At 44.0% G+C, this 24,885-nt stretch overlaps 2 protein-coding genes across 2 annotated transcripts in view; one reads left to right on the forward strand and one right to left on the reverse strand.

Moving 5' to 3' along the window:
• The window catches only part of TOMM7 (translocase of outer mitochondrial membrane 7), a 105,793-nt gene that overhangs the window by 54,384 nt on the left and 26,524 nt on the right, over positions 1-24,885 (forward strand). The gene's annotated exons all lie outside the window — the stretch shown is intronic.
• Positions 7,501-12,949, reverse strand: IL6 (interleukin 6). The gene is made up of 5 exons (XM_064575176.1): positions 12,796-12,949; positions 12,440-12,630; positions 11,228-11,341; positions 10,375-10,521; positions 7,501-8,121 (listed from the first exon to the last, which is right to left on the reverse strand). Exons 1-5 carry the CDS (start codon positions 12,899-12,901, stop codon positions 7,954-7,956), a joined length of 726 nt encoding a protein of 241 aa, XP_064431246.1. The 5' UTR covers positions 12,902-12,949; the 3' UTR covers positions 7,501-7,953.

A 24,885-nucleotide genomic window follows, 5' to 3' on the forward strand; every position in this document is an offset into this window, starting at 1 on the left:
GACAGATGTTGGCAGGGATGCAGAGAAAGGGGAACCCTCCTACCCTGTTGGTGGGAATGCAAGCTGGTGCAGCCACTCTGGAAAACAGTGTGGAGGTTCCTCAAAAAGTTGAAAATAGAGCTACAGTACGACCCAGCAATTGTACTACTGGGTATTTACCCCAAAGATACAAATGTAGGGATCCGAAGGGGTATGTGCACCCCGATGTTTATAGCAGCAATGTCCACAATAGCCAAACTGTGGAAAGAGCCCAGATGTCCATCGACAGATGAATGGATAAAGAAGAAGTGGTATATATATACAATGGAATATTATGCAGGCATCGAAAGGAATGAAATCTTGCCATTTGCAACAACATGGATGGAACTGGAGGGTATTATGCTGAGCGAAATAAGTCAATCAGAGAAAGACAAGTATCATATGATCTCACTGATATGTGGAATTTGAGAAACAAGGCAGAGGATCATAGGGGAAGAGAGGAAAAAATGAAACAAGACGAAACCAGAGGAGACAAACCGTAAGAGACTCTTAATCTCAGGAAACAAACTGAGGGTTGCTGGAGTGGTGGGGGGTGGGAGGGATGGGGTGGCTGGGTGATAAACATTGGGGAGGGTATGTGCTATGGTGAGCGCTGTGAATTGTGTAAGACCGTTGAATCACAAACCTGTACCTCTGAAACAAATAATACATTATATGTTAAAAAAAAAAAAAAGATAGCAGGAAGGGAAAAATGAAGGGGGGTGGAAATCTGAGGGGGAGATGAACCATGAGAGACTATGGACTCTGAGAAACAAACTGAGGGTTCTAGAGGGGGTGGGGTGGGGGGATGGGTTAGCCTGGTGATGGGTATTAAAGAGAGCACGTACTGCATGGAGCACTGGGTGTTATACACAATGAATCATGGAACACTGCATCAAAAACTAATGATGTAATGTATGGTGATTAACATAATATAATAATAATAATAAAAAAAGGGCACCTCCACCCTTGGTGTCAATCAAGGACAAATGAAGGACTTAGACTTCTTTTCCCACCTGAAAATTAAAGACAAAGAAACATTCTTGAAGCAACCAGAAAGAAATGACACATTACCATTGCCTACAGAAAAAAAACAAACAACAATTTAAATGACAAGCAGATTTTTCATCAGAAACCATAAAACACTGGAAGGGAGTGACAGACATTTTTCAGGTGCTGAAAGAAAAAAACTGTTATATGCAGTGAAAATATCCTTTAGGAATGAAGGGGAAATGAAGACATTCTCAGATGATGAAAAGCTAAGAAAAGTTGTTGCCAATATATGTACCCTAAAGGAATGGCTGAACAAAAAACAAAACAGAAATGGTAAAAGAAGGAATCTTAGAACATCAAAAAGGAAGAAAGAATGTGGGAAAAGCAAAAGAAAAAAAAAGAAATGATTAAATACAATAGATTTTCCTTCTAGAGTTTTTTTTTTTTTAAGACTTTATACCTCTATAGAGTTTTTTGTTTTCTTTTTTTAAAGATTTATTTATTTATTTATTTGAGAGAGTGAGAATGAGAGAGAGTACATGAGAGGGGGGAGGGTCAGAGGGAGAAGCAGGCTCCTCGCTGAGCAGGGAGCCCGATGTGGGACTCGATCCCGGGACTCCAGGATCATGACCTGAGCCGAAGGCAGTTGCTTAACCAACTGAGCCACCCAGGCGCCCCCTCTATAGAGTTTTTTAAATTACATTGAATTACTGAAGCAAAAATGTTAACTGTCTAATGTGGTTCTCAATATATGGAGAGGAAATAATTAAGGCAATTATAAATTAGGATTAGTAAAGGGGTATAAAGAGAAATAAAGTTTCTATGTTTCACTCAAACTGGTAAAATGTTGACACCAGTGACTCTGATCAATTACATATAAATAATGTAATGAATGCCTAGAAGAAACACTAGAAGAGCTCTACAAAGAGATACACTCAAAACACTACAGGTAAATAAAAATGGAATTCTAAAAATGTGAAGTAACCTACTGGAAGGCAGGAAAAAGAAAATAGAGATCAAAGACAAAGAAAAAAAAATGGCAGATTTGAGGCTTAACATATCAACAATTGCATTCAATATAAACGATTTAAACATACCAATTAAAGACAGAGATTCATACTGTATATTTAAAAATGTGACCCAACTATGTGTTGTACAAGAAACTCACTTCAAATAGTTCAAATGATATATGTGAGTTAAAAGTAAAAGGTGGAAAAATACATACCATGCAGATCTTAAGCAAAAGAGAGCAGAAGTAGGTATATTAATATCAGATAAAGTAGACTTAGAACAAAGAAAATTACCAAAGACAGAGAGAGTTATTACATAATGATAAAAGGGTCAAGCTACCAGGAAAACCTAGTAATCCCAACTGTGTGTTCGCTGTATCACAGAACTGTGAAATATATGAAGCAAAAACTAAGAGAACTAAAAGGAAAAATAGACAAATTCACAATTCTAGTTGGCAACATCAATACTCCTTTCAACAGTCAATAGAACAACTAGAAAGAAAAATCATCAAAGATATAGAAGATCTCAACTGATGGGTGCTAATTGACATATAAAACACTGCACCTAACAGCAACAGAATATGTATTCCTTTCAAGAACCCATGGAACATATGCCAAGATAGACCATATCCTGGGCCATAAAACAAACCTCAACAAATTTCAAAGAATTGAAATCATATAAAGTATGTTCTCTGACCACAGTGTAACCAAATTAGAAATGGGTATCACAAAGATGATTTAAAAATCTCCAAACACTGGGAAACTAAACAACACACTTTTGAATAATCCATGGGTCTGAGAAGTCTCGAGAGAAAAAAAAAAATACACTGAACTGAATGAAAATGGAAATACAGCATATGAAACGTTGTGGGACAAAGTTAAAGCAGTAGTGACAGGGAAATTTATAGCACTAAATGCTTACATTAGAAGGAAATACATAGATTGTCTAAGTTCTTCCTGAATGATAATACAAAAGGGCAATGATAGAGCAAGAATTGAGTTTTTGGGATTCAGACTCTATCCCATATGGACAATGTTACCAACTGGACCTGGGTACCATGCTACTTAGATATTCTGAATCTGCTCCTGTCCTGCACAGTTACTTTGCTTCGTGCATGTTTTTCATCCTTGGTTAAAAATAAATCAGGAGCTATGTTAGAGTCTAGGGTAAGCTGCTGTAACAGGATATCCTAAAATATAGTTGCTTAAAATAGATGTATGTTTCCTTATCATCTAAAAGTCCAGTAATTGTTGGTTGGTCCAGGTAGGTGAGTCTATTCAGCTCCATGAGGTCATTTAGTGACCAAGGTTCCATTCATCTCTTTGCTGCACTAACCCTCTAAGGCAGGACTGTCCAGTAGAAATGTCTGTAGTGATGGAAATTTATTTGCACTGTCCAATATCATAGCCATTAGCACGTGTGAAGTTGGAGGCCTTAATTTTTAATTTTATATAATTTTAGTGAATTTAAAATTAAATGCACACTGGTGGTTACTGTTTACCACATTGGACATTACAGCTATGGATATTACTCTGTTCAGCAATACTGAAGCTGATTCACTACAACATTTGTTTCTAATCCACAGAAAGGTGAAACACTAGAAATGGAGGGCAAATAATATCTTTTTTGGCAAGTGAAAGTAAAATTACAACATCAATTCTACTCACGTTTCTTTGATGAAAACTTAGCCACTCTGTCGGGGTTTCCCAGTACCACCCTCGGGTTCAGTGATTTACTAGGGAGGGCTCACAGGACTCAGTGTGAATGAGTCACAGGACTCAGACTCATGGCTGTGATTTATTACAGCAAAAGGATGCAATGCAAACTCAGCAAAGGGAGGAGACACATGGGGTGAATTTTGGAGGAAATCAGGCACAAACTTCCAAGAGTCACTCCAGGGGAGTCACTCAGGATGTGCTTAATTCCTCCAGCAATGAGTTGTGACAACACATGTCTACCAGGGAAACTCATTAACAACTCAGTGCCAATAGTTTTTATTGGGATATCCTCTGCTTTGCACATATTAAAATTTCATATTCTCAGAAGGAAAGCAGGTGGTTAGTATAAGCCATATGGTTTGTATAGTTTAGGCACTCTTACCATTAGGGAAAGTTTTAGATTGATGTAGAAAAGCGTTTACCAGTCAAGTTTCCAGATGCCAGCCAAAGGCCAAGCTTACAAGCAGGCTTTTCTAATGAGCCATGTGCTTTCCCAGCGTAGTCACACCTACCTGCAAAGGGGAATAGAACTGTAGCCTCTCGACGGGGAGCCACAGGTCCAATTCAAACTCTATTACTCTAAAGAAGTGGAGAGTAGATTGGAAAATAGATTTGAAAGGATAACGGAAAGTCTGGAATTTACACACTTTGTGACTTTACTCAAGTTTCTTAGACTCCGTGCTCCTTTGGTTAATACGCATGTCTCTGAAGTAATACATCCGTTGAACCATGTGTGGCACATGGTAAATGCTCAATGACACTTCTATTATCATTATTAATATTAGTCTATTCTTAGGCATGAGGCTTGGTTGTGGAAGTGATGACTTCCTTTCCATTCTTAACCCACCAGAAACTTGGAAGCTTTATTAGAAGTGGAATCTGGACCACTGCCTTCCTATTGGCTCTCTCTCTCACGGATTGTTGCCTATCACTTCTTGCTTTGAACTCTTACCCTGGGTTTCTCCTTCATCACTTCTCTGAATCTTCTTGTATTTTCAACCTCGCATTGTCCATTTTCCCCCAACAGTGAACATGAACCTCCCTGCATTCTTCAGAGCGGGGCTGGCCCAAGGCTGCCATATATTTGCTTTACGTTGGTGAATAAAGCTTCTTCTGGGAAGCCTTTCCTGAACCCTCTGCTTTCAGCTCTCCTATTGGCCGTGTGCTGCCCTGGTAGCTGTGTTAGTTTCCTAGGGCTTTTATAACAAAGTATCACAAACTGGACGGCTTGAAACAACAGGAATTTATTCTTTCACCGTTCTGGAGGCCAGATGTCTAAAATCCAGGTCTAAGCAGGGCCATGCTCTTTCTGAAGGCTTTAGGAGAGATCCTTGTCTTTTCGGCAATCCTCGGTTTACAGATTCATCTCTCCAATATATGCTTCCGTTATGCATGGACTTCTCCCCTGTGTGTCTCTTCTCTTCTTATAAGGCCCACCCTAATGACCTCATCTTATCTTGATTACATCTGCAAAGATCTTATTTCCAAGTAAGCTCACATTTGCAGGTACTGGGGGTTAAGACCTCAATAAATCTTTTTAGGGGACACAATTCATCTCATAACAATAGCACACACACTTAGCATACAGCAGTTATTTCTTTGAATTGTTTTCTCTAGACTGTAAGCTCCTCGAGAACAGAGACCTACTCTGTTTTATTCATCATTATATCCCCAGGGCCCAGCAGAGAATTTGGCACATCACAGATACTTAGAGAACATTTGAATAAATGAATAAATGAAAACTCTGAAATACAAAATTCTTTGTGTTTTACTCCTCCATCTAATCCCTACTTCTTTCCTCTCTCAAAGGCTTGGTGGCCTCTGATTCCTGAATCTTGGTCAGCAATCACCAAATCCTACTGAACTAGCTCCTAGCTATCTTTTGCAGATGGCTGTCATCACCTTCTCTTTTCTATCCATTACCACCAGCCTAATTCAGGATATTGTCATCTCTCCCCTGGACTAATGATGTTCCTCCAACATCCTCTTTCAGACCCTTTCCTATCCATTCTCCATACTGCAACTTGAGTGATCATATTAAAATGTAAATCTCATATGTCCTTCTACTACTTAAAATCTGTCAATACCTTCTTCTCTCATATGGCTTCTGATGCTGTCCATGATCTGGCCCCAGCCTCCCTCCCCAGTCTCTCAACTACCCTCCTTCTTGTTCTTTAAGCACTGGACATAATGTAATTCTCATCGTCTTAACTAGTTCTTTGTTGATTCAGGCTTTGGCACATGCTGTTCCCTTTGTCAGGAGTGCTCTTCCCATCCATCTTAGCCTAACTCCTACGTATCTTTTACATCTCATTCCAAACCTCTCCATCAGTTAAGACTCCATGAGTGGCTTCCCCAGGCTTAGGTTTCCCTGCTGTTGGTGCCTCCTGAATAGGTTCTCAGCAGACTTCACATTTCTCTTTTGCAAACCTCCTCATACTTTACATTCTTTGTTCATTGTCTGTCTTCCATACTACATGAGGGCTGGGGCTGTGTCTAGCTTGTTCATCTCTGCATCCCCAACATTGCCTGACTTATATATGGGCTTAACACATTTTTGTTTGAGGAATGGATGCATTGGTGAACTGTTATGTTTCTTTTGGCTGCCACTTTGTTAAACCTGCTTGTGATGCATGGTTGCTAGAAATTAGAATATGTGGCTCTTTTCTTGCTTGCCTCCTCTCAGTTCTTGCTTCTGTGGACCTTCCCTTGCTCAGCAGATTTCCTCCCCTGGAGGAAGAAGTCTATGGTGGCCAGAGTGAGGAAAGCTTTATTAGAAGACAGAACTTTCATATTGCTGGGCTGAAAGGGGGAAATCTTTACCAAATTTCCAGCACGGTGTTGAGGTGGGATAGAGGGGCTGTGTGTGGTTACTCAGATTGCCTCTCTTACCACAAAGAATATTGCTGGTGGGAAAGGAAATGGATGTATGTATATATATATATATGTATACTGATTATTCATTGCCTCCTCTAGTTCTTAGAATGTTTCTTCTTAACTCTTGCTATTTTTCTTGAAGATGAAGATGCATATAGACACAGTATTTGTAATATCTCCACTCATTGACCAACAGTATATGTCCCCCCAAATTGAAGTGTCTTATGTTTGGTCATCTATGTATATGGTTTCTTCATTTAACAAATGTTTACTGGGCCATGGGCTCAGGATGCAAAGATGAATATAATAGAGTCTGCCTTCTGGAAGAAAGAAGGCTGGCTGGAAAGAAATGCCATGTGGTGCAATGTGGTAGGTGCTATGATAGACAGGTATGTGTAATGTTGAAGGGACCCGGGGGGGGGGGGGAGGCAGAACTTCTAGATATTGTTTGGAAGTGCACATTACTAGGTCTTATACAAACAGTTATGTTATTTCAAAGGCTTTTGATCACATCTAAATGTATTCCCTGTATTAACATGTTGGGATTTTCTACATCTTTGAAAAGGTTTCCTGGGAAGCAGTGGGACCTAAAGGTTAAGAGTAGGGGGCCTGGAGGCAATTAGACCTGGATTTAAAATCTGGGCCTGTGCCTGACCTTCCAGCTTGGTGACTTGGGGAAATCCCTTACTCTCCCACCTCCATAAAAGAGTGTACAAGGGCAGGGATTAAATATCATAGATACAACACGTACAGCACATGCCTGCCATGCAGTAGGTGTTCCATTCTATCTTTCCCCGGGTGACTGCAGCTCTTTTTGGCTCGTAGTAGTGCTGGTGACAGAAGCTTGTTTATGTTAAAAATTTCACGGGACACACAGAGGCTTATTTGGCTGATTTTTTTTTTTTTTTTTTTTAGAAAGGTGTTTATTGGTATAAAAACAATTTAAACATTATATAAATACAATATAAATATTTCTTTTAAAAATCTGCATAAGTTAGCCATGTATTTGAGGTAAACCTACACATTCCAAGAAATGACCCGGCTCTGAAACATCAAGGATATTCAAGCCGCATAGCATTTTATGTTAACTTTTTCAAGATGAATACATAAAATATTTCAAGTGGCACTTCATAAAAAATATAAATATCTATTACTTATATAAATTAACTCAACATCATATATTTAAATATCAATAAATTAAGAATAATTAAAATAGTGTCCTAACGCTCATACTTTTAGTTCTTCACAGAGAACAACATAAGTTATGTGCCCGATGGACAGGTTTCCGCCCAGAGAAAGGAATGCCCACGAACTACAGCAATCTTAGATGCCCAGGCTACATGATCCGAACAGCCCTCAGGCTGAACTGCAGGAAATCCTCAAGGCTCCGCAGGATGAGGTGAATTGTTGTATGCTTCAGCCACTTGTCCTGCGCCTTCAGGACGGCCTGCAGGCTGGTGTCTGTGGTGGGGTCCGGGGTGGTCACTTCATCCTGACTCTTTACCTGAGGGGAGAAAAAAGCAGAAAGAACTATTTAAATATCGAACAAATCGGGCGCCTGGGTGGCTCAGATGGTTAAGCGTCTGCCTTCGGCTCAGGTCATGATCCCGGGGTCCTGGGATCGAGTCCCACATCGGGCTCCCTGCTCGGCGGGGAGCCTGCTTCTCCCTCTGACCCTCCTCCCTCTCATGCTCTCTGTCTCTCACTCTCTCTCTCAAATAAATAAATAAAATCTTAAAAAAAAAATAGGGGCGCCTGGGTGGCTCAGTCGTTAAGCGTCTGCCTTCAGCTCAGGTCATGATCCCAGGGTCCCGGGATCGAGTCCTGCATCGGGCTCCCTGCTCAGCGGGGAGCCCGCTTCTCCCTCTGACCCTCCTCCCTCTCATGCTCTCTGTCTCTCATTCTCTCTCTCTCAAATAAATAAATAAAATCTTAAAAAAAAAAAAAAGACTAAATCAGGGCGCCTGGGTGGCTCACTTGGTTGAGCGACTGCCTTCGGCTCAGGTCATGATCCCGGGGTCCTGGGATCGAGTCCCACATCGGGCTCCCTGCTCGGCGGGGAGCCTGCTTCTCCCTCTGACCCTCCTCCCTCTCATGCTCTCTGTCTCTCACTCTCTCTCTCAAATAAATAAATAAAATCTTAAAAAAAAAATAGGGGCGCCTGGGTGGCTCAGTCGTTAAGCGTCTGCCTTCAGCTCAGGTCATGATCCCAGGGTCCCGGGATCGAGTCCTGCATCGGGCTCCCTGCTCAGCGGGGAGCCCGCTTCTCCCTCTGACCCTCCTCCCTCTCATGCTCTCTGTCTCTCATTCTCTCTCTCTCAAATAAATAAATAAAATCTTAAAAAAAAAAAAAAAAGACTAAATCAGGGCGCCTGGGTGGCTCACTTGGTTGAGCGACTGCCTTCGGCTCAGGTCATGATCCCAGGGTCCTGGGATCGAGTCCCGCATCGGGTTCCCTGCTCGGCGGGGAGCCTGCTTCTCCCTCTGCCTCTCTCTCTCTCTCTCTGTGTCTCTTATGAATAAATAAATAAAATCTTTAAAAAAAAATGCTGAACAAATCCTTTGCAGTGGAGGGATGCTCTGGGCTGTGGGAGACATTCAAATTCGGGGTGAAGGGGACTACTTGGAGCTGCCTGCCCTGACTCACCCAGGTAGGGTGAGGCGCCTCTCCTCCGAGCCCACCCGAGCCCACCCTGTGTGCAGGCCTTTCACGGCAACTGACTTCTGATCACCTTTTTGCTGCTCTATCTCTTTTAGACCACGAGCATGGCGAGGGCAGCCGTGGTATCTTGTCTTCCCTTATGCTAGTCTTCCCTTATGCTAACCAGTGCCTGGCACATAGCCCCATCCAGCCGGCGTCTGCTGAGGGCCCACTGATCTGATGGGGCGTAAGGAGGACCCGGAAACACCTTTCCACAGACCCACTGACATGAGTCTAGGTAATTGTGGGAGGCCTTGCACCTCCAAAGTGTGCTTCAGGAGCACTGCAGCATCGGCATCACTGGGAGCTTATCAGGGGTGTGACTCTCAGGTCTTACCCCAGACCTGCTGGATCAGACTCTGCACTGTGACGAGATCCCCGGAGGTTTGGTGTGATTTTAAAGTGGGAAAAGCCCTGGCCTAAGGCAGACGGCCAAGAGACGTAGCGACAGTATCAACACCAATGTGCCTGCTTCTCTGTCTAGGGACCTTCTCATCGGGCTCTGTTCAGCTCACCCACACACTGTGCCTTCAAGCCTCCATTCTGGGGCATTTGAATGGCTAGCTGGTAGTGACCAACGCCTTCGGTACCTGCTCTTCCAGCCTTTTACCATTTCTCAGCATTAGCTCTTCTGTCAAAAAGTAGGGGGAAAGAGTTGAAAATACCACAATGGCAAGAATATCATTTGGCAGTAACTAAAATACTAAAATAATTTTTGTGCTCTGTGTTCTTTTTTACTATGGATCACTGAGCAGGATTGGATGTGCTTCCTTCTGCCTCTGCAGATTTTTTTTCCTATTTCTTAAGCTATTCTAGAAGATGATGTTAAAATCCACCTCATTTAATATAGTTTTAAATACAGTTAATGATGTCTTTTGCAGAAGAGAGCCAAAAGAAAAAAAAAAAAGGTTTCAACTAATGGGAACTATTTGTTAGATCCTCTCCTTTTCATGTGGCTAGTCTCTTTTGAATGGGCTCTGCACTCCCAAGTTGTCTAGGTTCCTTTCGTTGAGCTTGTCTTCCTCGCACCAAGGGAGGGGATGAGGAAACGCTCACCTTTCTCATCAGCATCTGGAGCAGGAGTTTGGTACTGATGTACACAGAGTTGGCATTTTCCTTATTACCCTCATAGTTGGCCTGGATGTATTTCAGGTGTATCTGGAACTCCAGAAGACCAGTAGTGATTCTTGTCAGGCAGGTCTCCTAAGAGGAAAGATGGGGAAATTGGTTATTTCTAGAAAGATATAATCAATTTTAAAAGCTAAAATTGCTAGAAGTCAGCACCTTCTCCCTCTGCCCTTCCAGGGAACTTAAAATATTTCTGAGCATTATATTTTGAGACATCAGACAGCCTCAGATGGCCCCTTTTTAAATTATCCGGACAGAGACATCAGTTAATCAGTTTTACCCAAAGCCTGAATGTGGCAAGGGGGTCCTTCTCTGATTCTCCCCTTAATATTCTCCCTTCTGGCTGTACTCCTGCCCTTGTCGATACTGGACTGAAACCTCTTTTTATGGACTGTTCTGAAGTCAGTTCAGCATATCCCATGGTCTGGAAGGAGAAGGGTGTAGAGAATGACCTCTACAGGAAGGGCAGACCTGGATCCTGCTAAGGGCAGCCAAGGAGAAGGACCACCTTATCCAGGATGAATGAGCTAAACCTGATGGGGTTTCTAACATTTGACAGTTGTGAAAATCCCAACACAGAAGGGCTACCTCTAATCACGCCATTCAAAAATAAGTTGCCTTAGAAAGATTTAAGTTGGCCTCCTCATGAAATTTACATGATGTTCTTTACATTGATCCCCTTCTTTGTTTTCTGTCTGGTCTGTATGTATACAGACACTGCATATAAGAGGGAGAACTTTTGACTAAGGAGTAGCTAAAAGTAAATGTGATGTGTTCGTACCTGGTTGAACCCAGATTGGAAGCATCCGTCCTTTTCTGCCAGTTTTGGAAGATGTAGGTTGTTTTCTGCCAGTGCCTCCTTGCTGTCTTCGCACTTGTTATACTTGTCACACATCTGGGAAGGAATACCAGAACTGTTATCATATAAGTGCCCCTTAAAACAAACACCACTAGAGGGCCGATTCATGTTTTACCATGGCAGGAAGTTCTCTAAGAAAATGAAGTCACACCGCATTAGCATCCAAGCAAGCAAGGTCTAGTGAAGATGGGCACACTTGGGTTCGATGCTGGGCTTACCTATGACTTCACATCTGTTACCTATCCTGAGTCTCTGTGTCCCTATCTCTTCAAATTGGGGATAATGAAACTCCTCCCTTCTAAGTTTTTATTTGTGAAGATGAGACATAATATTTATGTAAAGTGTGTGGCACATAGTAGGTACTTGATAAGTGACAGTAATTTTGATGATAATTGGGTGAATATAATTTGAGCTATATAATGTTCCAGCTAGAAGGACCTATGAGGATCTAGTCCAATTCCATAATTTTAGAGAGGGGGCCCAGAGATGGTAGGGAATTTGCCAAAGATCACAAAGCTGGTTCAGCAGAACCAGAACTAGATTTGGTTCGGGCTCCCAATACTCTCTCCTGTGTTCTTTCCTTTCAGCTGAACAGCCAAATTACCTTACGTTTAAAGCTTTGGAGCTGCATTAACCTATCTATGATTTTGCCACTTGGGTGGGCTACCACATATGCATCTTATATGCTGGCATGACTCTAGGGAGTCCCTAACCACTGAACTTCCAAAACCTAAAAGTTCTGCGATTGTCCTGAGAAGCTCAACATTTATTTCAGGTGGCACTTTGCTTATCCTTCCAAAGTCCAAGAGACACAAAGAAGATTGATAGACCTTATTTTTTTGGTTAGAGATAAGGAAGTCCTGAGAGTCAGTGACACCCAGTTCCTGCCAAGTCTGGAGCTGGGAATGGGCCAGGGGGCATGGATTTCAGCCCCATTGTATATTTTCCAGGAGGGAAAGGAGAGACCAGCAGCAGAAGAGAAGTACAGTAGACAGTCTGCCCCTTTGGCCTGAAGTCTGTACTGCCCCGGAACCCAGCAAAGACCTCCCAGTGCAGGAGCCCTTGTCCACATCCAGGAGCCAGGAGATGAATGCCCACACAGGCCCTTTATCACCCTCAGTTGAGCCTACCCACCTCCTTTCTCAGTGCAGAGATTTTGCCGAGGATGTACTTAATGAATTCTTCCATTTTGTCTGGAGAGGTGAGTGGTAGTCTATTTGAGGTGGCATCAGCTTGGGACTCTCCTCCCATAGGTCCCGGGGTAGGGAAAGCAGTAGCCATCACCAGGAGCAGCCCCAGGGAGAAGGCGACTGGACTGAAAGCGCCTGTGCGGGAGGCAAGGGAGAGCAGCCAGTGAGCAGACTGCACAGCTGGGGGAGCTGTGCTTCTGGCTGCTGGCTGCCGGCCAGCCCTCCCAGCGGACACACACCCCTCCCTCAGCCAGGCCCGGCTGCCAGGCGGTTCCAGGGCTAGGGATTTCCTTCACTTACTTGCGGAGAGGGAGTTCATAGCTGGGGTCCTGGAGGGCAGATGGAGCTCTCTTGCGTTCCTGGTGGGCTCGAGGGCAGAATGAGCCTCAGACATCCCCAGTCTCATATTTATTGGGGGTTGAGACTCTAATATTGAGACTCATGGGAAAATCCCACATTTGATAAATCTTTGTTGGAGGGTGGGGGTGGGGCCAGAGCGGGTGGGGCTGATTGGAAACCTTATTAAGATTGTGCAATGTGACGTCCTTTAGCATCACAGGAATCACAACCAGGGGAAAAAGTGCCGCTTAGGTCATTACAAAGGCTAGCGCTACGAAGCAGGCTCACTCTTCCTTTACTTTCTTTTCTGCTTTTACATTTTTAAAAATTTATTTATTTATTTAATTTTTTTTTTTTTTTTTAGTGACTCAGCATTTTGGCATGTCTTAAGAGGGAAAGTAAAGCTGAAGTCATGCATGAAGTTTTGGGGGGGGAGGGCGGGCAGGGCGAGAAGCTAAGGCTGACTATGATTAAAAAAATACTTTAATTACCAGATTAACAGGCTAGGATTTAGTATTCCAGTTAATTCATATTTGTAAAAAAACCGAAGATGTTTTGACTGAGCGTCCTCAGACCACAACACAGCCCACTAGCCTGGGGTTACAAGTAAGATGCCACTAAGAACCATCTGCAGGACTTCCCTTTCCTGGCTGTCTCCGCAACGAGCTGTTGCAGAACTGCCCGACTGCCCCCAGATCTTGCACAGTTGTCTCGAGGAGTCTCCAGGCACAGCGTGCGGTGCTCACGTACGTGACTACTTTGTGCCACCGTGTGGTATCTGCCAGTCTCTTTCTCACCTCTACTAGCCCAATTCTGCCAGGTCAGCCTCAGCCCTCCTCTCTCCCTGGGGCCCCCAGTTAAGGCTTGGATCTCTGTGCCAAGGGGTTTACCTTGTGTGCCTGGCGCTGTCCCCACCACTGGCAACAGGGTGATCCTGCTCCTGAGGGGAGCCCTGAGGGGCCCAGGCGGGTACTGTCTCTGCTGGAGCCCTCAAGTTAGTGACATCCGCTTGGTTCAGGGCAGAAGTGGAGAGAATACCACTTACCTCTTTGATGGGATGTCAAAGAACCTTGTGACATTTTCTAGAGCTTGTGTTCATAGCTCCCTTCTGCTGTATGACTTGTCTTGAGTTCAGAGGCAGCGGGGAAGAAATTTCCTAACACTGACAAGGCTCTAAGGTTCTGAATCACACCTGCCCAAGGTTTTCTTATTGGGTTGAGCCTGCGCAGCTTGTACAGGTTCCCTCTGCCTTTTAATGACGTCTCTTGCAGGAGGGTCCTTGGTCTCATGCAAATGGGCTCTAGCCCAAGCTTCCCTACCGGTCTCCCAGACACCCAGGCAGCTCACAAGATTGGCTCCAGTCTGAAACCAGGACCTTGTACAGCATCAAAAAGAAAAAAGAAAAAGAAAGGAAGGAAGAGAGGAAGGAAGGAAGGAAGGAAGGAAGGAAGGAAGGGAGGGAGGGAGGGAGGGAGGGAGGGAGGGAGGGAGGGAGGGAGGGAGGGAGGGAGGGAGGGAGGAAGAAAAAGAAAGAAAGAAAGAAAAAAAAAGAAAGAAAAAGATTTACAAAACACTGTGTTATCACGATCAGCTTCTTTGGTTTGCAAAGATCTCATCAGGATTGCGAAAACAAGAACCTTTGCTAGGGTATTTAAAATATGAACCGATTTACTCAAGTTTTGTTTTGTGAATAACACTTTAGGACTCGCCTGTTGGGGAAAGTGAGGTCATCCATTCTTTCACTGACTTTCTAAAGAGAGGCAGATCCTATAGCAGTAGTGGGGTTTTTTCTTTGAAAATGAAAATGGGAGAGGATCGTTGAATGTTTTCGCTTTTACTGTTCTTGGGTCTTGAGCAGCTCAGACACCCCCAGCCGAGTCCTCTCTCCTGCACTGAATGAAGCCACCTCTCCTGGCCCCTGTGTGATACATGCAATAGGCCTCTGTCATGTGGGATTGCTTTTTCTCATATATCTATGTTTTTGAAAATATGACTCAGTAAATTTCAAATACTTAGTGACTCAACAACTTACAGACTTTTCTTTTCAGTTGAAGTTTTTAAAGGGGCATCTGGGTGGCTCAGTTGGTTAAGCGTCTGCCTTCAGCTCAGGTCATGATCCCAGGGTCCTGGGATTGAGCCCCGCATTGGGCTCCCTGCTCAGCGGGGACTCTGCCTCTCCTTCTCCCACTCCCCACTGCTTGTGTTTTCTCTCTCTCTGTCCAATAAATAAAATCTTAAAAAAAAAAAAAAGTTTTAAAGTAGGAAGTACACGTATCATGATAAAATGTTCGAACAGGGCATCCAGACATACAGGGAAAAGTAAATCTCCTTCCTTTCCAGCTCCTCTCCTTAGAGGTAGCCCCTGACCCATAGTATTTTCTTTTCTTTCTTTCTTTCTTTTTTTTTTTTTTTTTAAGATTTTACTTATGTATTTGAGAGAGAGAGCACGAGAGCACGTGTGCGCGCTTGCGTGAGTGAGAGCAGGGGGTGGGGCAGAGGGAGAGGGAGAGAGAGAATCTCAAGCAAACTCCACTGAGTGGGGAGCCCCACATGAAGCTTGATCTCAGGACCCTGAGATCATGACCTGAGCCAAAGTCAAGAGTCAGACGCTTAGGGCGCCTGGGTGGCTCAGTTGGTTAAGCGACTGTCTTCGGCTCAGGTCATGATCCTGGAGTCCCAGGATCGAGTCCCGCATCGGGCTCCCTGCTCGGCGGGGAGTCTGCTTCTCCTTGTGACCTTCCCCCCTCTCATGTGCTCTCTCTCTCACTCTCTCAAATAAATGAATAAATAAAATCTTTAAAAAAAAAAAAAAAGAGTCAGACGCTTAACCAACTGTGCCACCCAAGCATCCCTGACCCATAGTATTTTGACTAAATCCTTTGTTACCCTAATCTGGGTGAGGTTTTCTTGGCTACCCAGGTACACACCTCTGGATTTACATCATTGGTTTATATATTGTACACACTTGCATACACATTTGTACATAAATATACACACACTATAAGTTCCCATTGTGTGGATGCCACTTAGGCAGTTCTCTGCATCGTGGAGCACAGGCTTTTGAGTTGTACAGCATGGGTTTAAAGCCCAGCTCTGACACTTGCTGTATGACCTTGGCTAAGTTCCCCCAAGGATCTGTGCCCTTGTTTGCTCATCTCATAAAACTGGGATAATAGCAGTTCTTCCCATATTGCTGTTGTGAAGACTGAAAGATGAAGTATTGTTACAGGATTTTCTCCTTCGGTGCCCACCGTTCTTGGTCACGCCGCTTCAGAGAGTGAAGAGGTAGACCGGGCAGAGTTGTGGGCAGCAAAGCAAGGTTTACTGAATGATAGCAAAGTGATAGTACAAAGCTCCCAAAGAGGGAGGGGACCCGAGAGGCTTGCCCTGGGAGTTTCTAAGTCTAGGGGTTTTTATGGGCTTGTTAGCAGGGCTGTTTTAATCTGATGAACCCTCCCTGTGCCTGTCATCCAATCAGGTTTTTGTCATCTACCTATCACATGGGAAAGGGTGGAGGGCTCCTTCCAGGGTGGTGTAAGATCCTTTCGAGGGTGGTTTCCTCTTAGGGCGGGGGGAGAGGGGGGCCCTTGTCCCTGCCTGCCTGCCTTCCAACTATCCTTCATCAGTAATGCCGCAGGAAACACTTGATCTTTGTAACATCTGCACTTAGGGTCTCTGCCATGGAGAGCTCCTTCAGCTCAGCTCTGTCATCCCATGTGTGGTCCTGCCTGCTGTGAATGAGCCAGGCCGCTATGCCAGTGATCAGCTTGTCTCCCAGTTATTTTTCCTCTGAAGAAATGAGATTCTGTGTTTTGTTGAAAATGCCTTTTGGCAAAAGTGGAAAATGAAGAAAAAAAGTGGTTTCTCCTCTTCTTTGAGAACATTAAGATCCCCAAGCCTGGTCTCTCAATTTGGATATTGAGCCCAGCTTGTGTTTTTCTCCTACACTATTTCTAAGGCTTTCTGCCAAGTGTTTTTTATGACAGAAGCCCCTGGCCTTCCCTGTCCTTGGCCATCGTCATTGTTCAAAGTCTTGAAAGTGACACTTTAGGGTGAGGGGGTCTGATTTCATCAGACCTTGTGCTTCTGGCAGCCAGGAAAGAGCAAGTGGTGTGGGGATGGGAATGCACATGTATGGGGAGGTTGAAGGATACTGCCTGCCACCTTGCACATTGCAAGCCTCTAAGATCTATATTAGTATCAATGTCTTGGGCTGGCATTTGCTTGTGGGAGAAATGGGCTCTTTTTTGCTCCAAAGCACTAACGCAAAATCTGTAATTCCACCATGATAGCTTCCTTTCTTTGGATCTCAACACATCTTCCACTTGGAGAACTCATGCATCATATTTTAATATATACAAATGACCAGGAAAGGCCATGCTGTCAGCATTTATTAATTAATAACCTCAATTGCTGGATTGCACCATAGCTGATTTGAAGTGACTGGCAGCTGAGACCAAGAGAGGCAGGACAAATGGGAACCTATGGGCAGGAAGAAGAGAAACCAAGTAGCTTTGCATCCTTTACCACCTTATCTAGGCTGGCTGGTCCTGTTTGTGCCCCTCAGAATTCTGCCCATGACTGCTTTCCTACATGTTGGTGGGGTCCAATTCAGAGAGTTCATCAATGCATTCATTGTGTGAAGGAGAAAAAATAACTTCCATTTGGCCTGATGCTCTCAGGAGAAGAGGTGTTCTCCACATCTCACAGGTTAAAATGTGGTGGTGTGCTCTTTTTTTTTTTTAAGATTTTTAAAAAATTTATTAGAGAGAGCGCACAAGCAGGGGGAGTGGCAGAAGGAGGGAGAGGGAAAACCAGGTGCCCTGTTGAGCAGGGAGCCCGACATGGGGCTCAATCCCAGGACCTTGAGCCAAAGGCAGACGCTCAACCGACTGAGCCACCCAGGTATCCCTGTGCTCTCTGCCTTTATTCCAGGGACTGGGGATGGGTGGGTCTGTGATCTAGTGAGAGGGAGTATCCCAAGAACAAAAGAGAAGTCACTGGGTACTAGGGAATTTGCAGTTGCTGTCAGAATGTAGTTTCACGGGCGCCTGGGTGGCTCAGTCGTTAAGCGTCTGCCTTCGGCTTGGGTCATGATCCCAGGGTCCTGGGATCGAGTCCCACATCGGGCTCCCTGCTCTGCGGGAAGCCTGCTTCTCCCTCTCCCACTCCCCCTGCTTGTGTTCCTGCTCTCGCTATGTCTCTGTCAAAAAAATAAATAAAATCTTTAAAAAAAAAAAAAAAAGAATGTAGTTTCACTTGTCACTAAGTCATAAGAAGTTTACAGACTGAGACAGTCTCCCACCAAGCAGACACCAGGCCCGTAGGGCTCTGGGAAATTCTGTTTTGGGAAAAGCGGTGGTATCACTCAGAGAGAGAATATGAGGGACATTTGGTATGTCTACTTGGAAAGGACTGGCTGATCTTGGAGGATAGCCCCACCTAGAGACCAGAGCTCTGGACAGTTCCCAGCCTGGCCCAATCCCAGTCCTGGCCATCAGTTTCAACTCTGATGCCCGACTGTTGCTCCTGGTGACTTCTTGGTTTGGCCTCAGCTTTTCTGAGGGCAAAGGTGTGCTGGGGTTATGCCTAGCTCTCCCTAACCCAGGAAAGAGGCACGCTGGCCTGCTGGGTGCCTGATCCCTAACTGCACGTGGAGGTCAATGAGGAGGCCCTCATTGTTTTGCTATCAGTGTTTTGCCTTGATACCTTCCCCTACTGAAGTGGAAAATCCCAGGCATTTTAGGAGGGAAGTGGCCTCTCTTGGGGCCACAATGTAGACTCCCCTTGCCTTGGGGACCGCCCCCCTCCTCACGTCCCCTTTCCTCTGGTCTCCAAGCCTGGAAGAGGGTGCTTGGATTTCCCGATGTTAATAAGCCAGCTGCTTTGAAGCTGGTTTGGTAATGAGAACTTGCTTTGCTGATTTGGAAGGAGCCCCACTGGCCCTGTGCCCTGGGGCTGGGGAGGTCACTCAGGCTCAGTTTCAGTGCTTCATCTCTTCTCCATCTGTGGGGTAGGCCTTCTATGTTGGTGGCTGCTGGTTCTGCTTTACAATTAGGAAACGTCAACTTGTCAGCAAGGAGCACTGAGTTAATTTATTCTCACAAGTCATTTGAACCATCTTTGGTTTCTCCAGAGGTCTCAGTTCTCTTGAGTTCAGTGTCATAGGCAGAAACTAAGCATGCAAAAGCATTGGCTGGTTCCTTCCACTCTTTCCCTCAAAATTAAGGTACTAAGAACCCATTTGAAATCATCACATGTAATGGTAAGACCAGGGGATTCTGCTGGGCTGGCTGTGACGTTTTTCACCCCCTTTTCCTGCCCTTTTGGCTACTTACTTGCTGAAAAGAGAGTGTCTTTGTCTTTCTGAACTAAGCCTCATGTATGTTCTACTTAGCAAGCTGAATCTATGAAGGTAGGGAAGGTCTCTCTAGTCCTTATGGTGGAATAATTTCCATGATACACCTTGGATGTGTTGAACACTCAGTAATTCTGAGACATTGGGGCTTATTATTCCTGAAGAAGGGTCCACCTGGATTAATTAAAAAATATTACAGAAGAATTCAGATCCAGGTAAGCCGGTCAAAGAATCATAAGTAATTTCTATTGAGCTATTGAGTTCTACATAACTATGTACAGGTGTGGTTATATGCAGGGCAGAGCAGAATCCTTGACCTGAAGACCATAGCCATGGCTCCAGGGGGTGTTGCCCTCACTGTGTAGGGGTGGCCTTAGAGGCCTGGCTTCCCAGGAAGCTGGGCTGGTGGTCTGCTCTCACTTTGGTCTGCTGGACCTGTAGCTCCTCCTGTGTTGTGGGGTCTCCACAGTGGTCTGGGTCTGAGCAGCAGGATTGTGTCCTCCAAGGGCTCTGTGGGATTATGGCCCCTTGTCTGCCATCTTGGAAGACATGTTTTTGTGCTACTTTGCTGTAGGTGAAAGGTAGTGGCAGGAGGGAAGGCACGGCCTGCTGCACTAGTGAGCTTGGCAAGTGAACAGGATGCACAAAATGGTTTCCTCCACTCTGGCATTTGAAATTGTCTTCTGGTCACACTTTTCTGGGGAGCTGATGAGCTTTTGAAAGGAGAGACTGCATTCCCATAGGTTTGTTTGGGGCCTTGGTACCTAAGCAATTGCTGCTAACTGCTTCAGATTCTCTTGTCCTTTAGGACAAGCAGCAAAGAGGCTGTAATATATACTCCTTTCTCTGTGGTAAGCTTGTTGACTGAGGCCCCAGTAAAGCTATTGAAGACATTAGGTATATAATATAGTCTGGGGCAGGTCAGGTGTGAGAAGAAATTTGGGTTCTGGGCTTTTTCCATCTGATATCATGTGGCCACTCTGTTGGCTAGGTTTGCGAAGACCCCTTTGGCCTTCCTGACTTGCCTTAGATTGCAGGATTCAGAAAGAGGTTGGGGCTTTTTGCTATCAGCAAAAACTTTTGGCTGAATGTAAGATTTCCATGAATTAGGCTTGTCTTTTCATTGCATTGCTGAATCTTTGATTTCTTGTGTTTCTTCAGTGTTGCTACTGGCAAATATGAGCATTAGGATGATGAATAATGGGAAGATTTGGAGCGAAGTGCTCTCTGATCTCAGGGATCCATTAGAGAGATACTCTTTAAATTTCCTCCTAGCTCTAGTATTCAGTGATTCTGTGGATCTTCACTAACCATGCCTAATAATTCAGAGCCTACTCTTCATGGACTCTACATTGGGAAACAGTTCTTGGAAATGCAAAAGTCTAATGCTGTCTTCCAGTTCACACCCAAGTGTGGCTGCTTGGGGAGCCTCCCATTTTGACATGCCTGGGATCATGGTGGCCACAGGCAGAATAAACTGATGTAGAAGATGTTGAAGCCCAGACATTTTAATGCAAGGAAGTAGCAGATTTATTAGTTATCATATAAGCAGAAACAGATCAATATTCAAAATTTTAATTATTTTTAACTTCAAAAAGAATTACACAAGTAATATATATTCTATGTAGAAAATTGAGAAAATAAAGAAAGGCAAAAAGGAAAAAAATTGCAAAACAGTCTTATCACTGAGTGATAATCATTGTTATCATGAGGTTGTAATCATCCTTGTTATCTTCGGTGTAGCTACACATGTATAAAAGTACAGGAAATAGAAAAATATCACACATAGCATGTTTTCTGCTTTTCCTTTCAATACTAATTTCTACGTGTAAACATGCTACGTGTAAACATGCTACGTATATGTCTACATATAAACAAACTTTCTATGTATAAACATAATTCTCTGAGTAAATGTTATGTAAATAATGACTGCTGAGCAACCATCTCAGCATAAGACCAGGATGGAGCCCAGGCAGAGGTGTGATGGGGCTGGCTGGTTCAGCTCAAGAGAGCCGACTGTACTCGTTTCTTCCCAACTCTGCATTTAGTAATTCCCATTGGTAGCTTCATATTAGACAAGGTAGGAGTGTTTACACTATGGAAATTGGCAAATGTACAAACCAACTTCCCTACAAAGGGGAAGGGATACCAGCGGGCTCAAAGGAAAAAAGGGATATTTTGGAGGCAAAAATCAATACAAGCAGAGATTGGTGGTCAAATGGTACTATTTAGGGAATGTAGGAAAAGCATGTATCAAAGGCATTATTTTCTCTTACACTTCAAAGGCAGTTGGCCATAAAAGCTTTTAAAGGAAAGAAATTGTTCTGGTCAAAGCATGCAGCTGCTGTGTCCCAGAATGAAGGCTGTAATTTGTATAAACAGGTAGGCACAGGCTACCAGCTGAGTTTGGGGGAATCAAGATGTGCACAGGGCAGAATTTCTGTTCTACAGAATTAGATGTCCTTCAGTTTCCCCAGATACCGGCTCATGCCATAGTAGATCAGGGCAGAGGCTAGGCCCAGCTCTTGAGCCATGGCCAAGTTAGGGAAAGGAGACTTGTCTCTGTGAGAGAATTAGACACAGCAAGTGGCTGCCCACAGGCTTGACTTCTGCTTTGTCACTGTGCCATTCCAACCAGACTGATGAATCAGGAGTCCGACTTTGGGGTCCTTCGTGGACAGGATGAGAAGAGCCCTGAAGCATTCCTAGGGTCCCCAAAGGATTGCGTCTTGGATCATAAGTTTAGCTCTTAACTATACCCAAATCACAATGACTTATCCTGCTGTTATTCTTGGCATTGTGTCTTAGTGTACTACGTCCTCCTTTTGATTCATCTCCGTTACAGTTCTGTTGCATATTTCTAGGACATTGCACTAGGAAAACAAACAGTGCCATTAAATCCAACCCCTGCCTCCTTCCGAGGGCACCCGCAGATGACAGAAACCTGGTTGATACTTGACTGCGTCATAGCCAAACTTCAGAATATTGAGTAAAATGTAAAACTCCCTGTTAGAAACTTGGTTCCATTTACATGGCACAGCTCCCAGGCAGACCACATGAGGCTCCATGCCTTTATTTTCTTTTCCCCCTCTCCAAAGGATGTGAATTTTCTCCTAACAGTTTCATCACAGGATAGGATGACATCTTGCGGATGCCATGACATCTCTTGGTCTGAACTTCCATCAAGACTCAGACTGTGCCTTGATCCTCCTGGGAGCCTTCGCTGACCCGTTTCCAGGAACAGTGAGGGTTCCCCTCCGGGCTGTCCAGTAGCGTCATGTGCTGTACTAATCAGTTTCCAGGCAGTGTTGTGGTGGCACAGGAGCTCGAGCCGGACTGCCTGGTCCAAATCCCTCTTCTGTCATTTCAAGCTGTAATCAGCTGTGAGGTTACTGAACATCCCAGCTTCATTCTTCTCCTTCATAAAACGAGGGGTAGAATTATACCTCACATCATGCAGTTGTCAAAACCTATGTAAGACGCTTAGCTCCCCGCCTGGCACATAGGAGAAGCCCAATAATCATTCATATTGCTCTCTCTGCAATTGACTGAAAGCTTCTTGAGGGCTTCGTCTTCTAATGTCACTGAGTCGCAGACACAGTTTTGAACCGTTACTAGATGCTTGGGGCTGATGAATGAAGGGGAGGTGGGGTATCCTTTCAATTGACCTGTCGCAAATAATCATCAAGAGTTTAGAAATAGAAAATAGTTTAATACAAAAAAATTTTCTTTGTGTGCATGCTTTTTTTTATAGGTCATATAAAATACTAAGCTCTCTTGATTTTTCAAATTTCGAAGACTGTAATGCTTTATTTCATAAATTTAAAAATATGCATGTATGTGTATTTATTCCCTACTGCAGGCAGTACATTTTACTAAAAGAAGCATGGATTTCAGAGACAGACTTGGTTTAAATGCCAGCCGCATCATTTACTGCTCATATGGCTTTGGGCAAGGCTTCAATCCCCTGTGCCTGAGTTTGCTCATTTGCAAACTGTGGCAAAGAAAACTTTCCTTCTGGGGTGGTTGTGAAAATTGGATGAAATCACACCCATAAAGCACAGTTATTGGTATAGACAAAATTGGCAGCAGATGCTAATTTTTTTAAAGTTGTTTTATTACAGGTGGGGCAAGGGACACAGGGGAACAAGAAGAGAAATAGAAGAGGATCAAGATAGACAAAGCATGACAGAGAAAGACAGCTAAAAAAGATAGAGACAACCACCAAAAAATAAAGACAAATAAAATGGCCTATAGATTCATTTTGTTTAAAATACTGTATTTTGGGCGCCTGGGTGGCTCAGTTAGTTAAGCGACTGCCTTCGGCTCAGGTCATGATCCTGGAGTCATGGGATCGAGTCCCGCATCGGGCTCCCTGCTCGGCAGGGGGTCTGCTTCGTCCTCTGACCCTATCCCCTTTCATGTGTTCTCTCTCTCTCATTCTCTCTCTCAAATAAATAAATAAAATCTTTAAAAAAAAAAAAATACTGTATTTTTACTTTTTGCTTTTTGCATAGGGAACACGTACCCACGGCACAAAATTCACAAGGTACCAAAGGGTACTCAGTGAAAAATTAATTACTTCCACCCTGCCTGAGCCAACCAGTTGATCTCTTTTTTTTTTTAAAGATTTTATTTATTTATTTGAGAGAGAGAATGAGAGAGAGAGAGCATGAGAGGGGGGAGGGTCAGAGGGAGAAGCAGACTCCCCGCTGAGCAGGGAGCCGGATGCGGGACTCCATCCCAGGACTCCAGGATCATGACCCGAGCCGAAGGCAGTCGCTTAACCGACTGAGCCACCCAGGCGCCCCACCAGTTGATCTCTTTAGGGGCAAGTACTTCTACGGGTTTCTTCCTTGTAATTCCTTCCAGAAATACTCTATACATTGATAAGCAAAATATTCCTACTTCCCATGGTTTAGTTTTACTCTTCTACATAAGTGGAGGTGCACTAACAACACTTCTGCAGCTTTTGCTTCCTCTGTTGAGTGTGTTTTAGTGACCATGTCTTTTCGGGAGATACAACGCTGCCTCCTTCCTTTCAGCCCTTGTATTCCATTTATTAACCCATCCCCCGCTGATGGAATTTTAGGTTGTTTCCAATCTTTTGTTATTACAGATAAAACTACAATGAATAATTTCATCTGTGATTTCACACACGTGAGTGTATCAGTGGGATGGTTTCCTAGAAATGGAGTTGCTTACTCAAAGGATACCGGCAATTTTGATAGACAGATCGAGGTTGTACCAAGTTAACACTCCTGGCCAGAAGCGAGAACTCTTGTTCCTCATACTCTTGTCAACACATAATAATATCAGTTTTGATCTTTGCCAGACTGGTGAGGGAAAAATATATCTCTGTGTCATTTTAATTTGCATCTCTCTTATTACAAGTAAGACGGCGTAGCCCATCAGATATTTGAGAATTTTTATTTCACTTTCCATGAACATAATGTCATATTGTTTGTCTGAGTTTTTGTTGGTTATTTATCCTTTTTTTTTAAGATTTTATTTATTTATTTATTTGAGAGAGAGTACGAGCGGGCTGGGGAGGAGCAGAAGGAGAGGGAGAAGCAGGTTCCCTGCTGAGCAGGGAGCCCGATGTGGGGCACGATCCCAGGACCCTGAGATCGTGACCTGAGCCAAAGGCAGATGCTTAACCGACTGAGCCACCCAGGCACCCCGTATTGATC

This window comes from Mirounga angustirostris, unplaced genomic scaffold, assembly GCF_029215605.1.
Source record: "Mirounga angustirostris isolate CCGP_5_RB_7025 unplaced genomic scaffold, mMirAng1.0.hap1 SCAF_12, whole genome shotgun sequence".
In the NCBI taxonomy this organism is placed as follows: Eukaryota; Metazoa; Chordata; class Mammalia; order Carnivora; family Phocidae; genus Mirounga; species Mirounga angustirostris.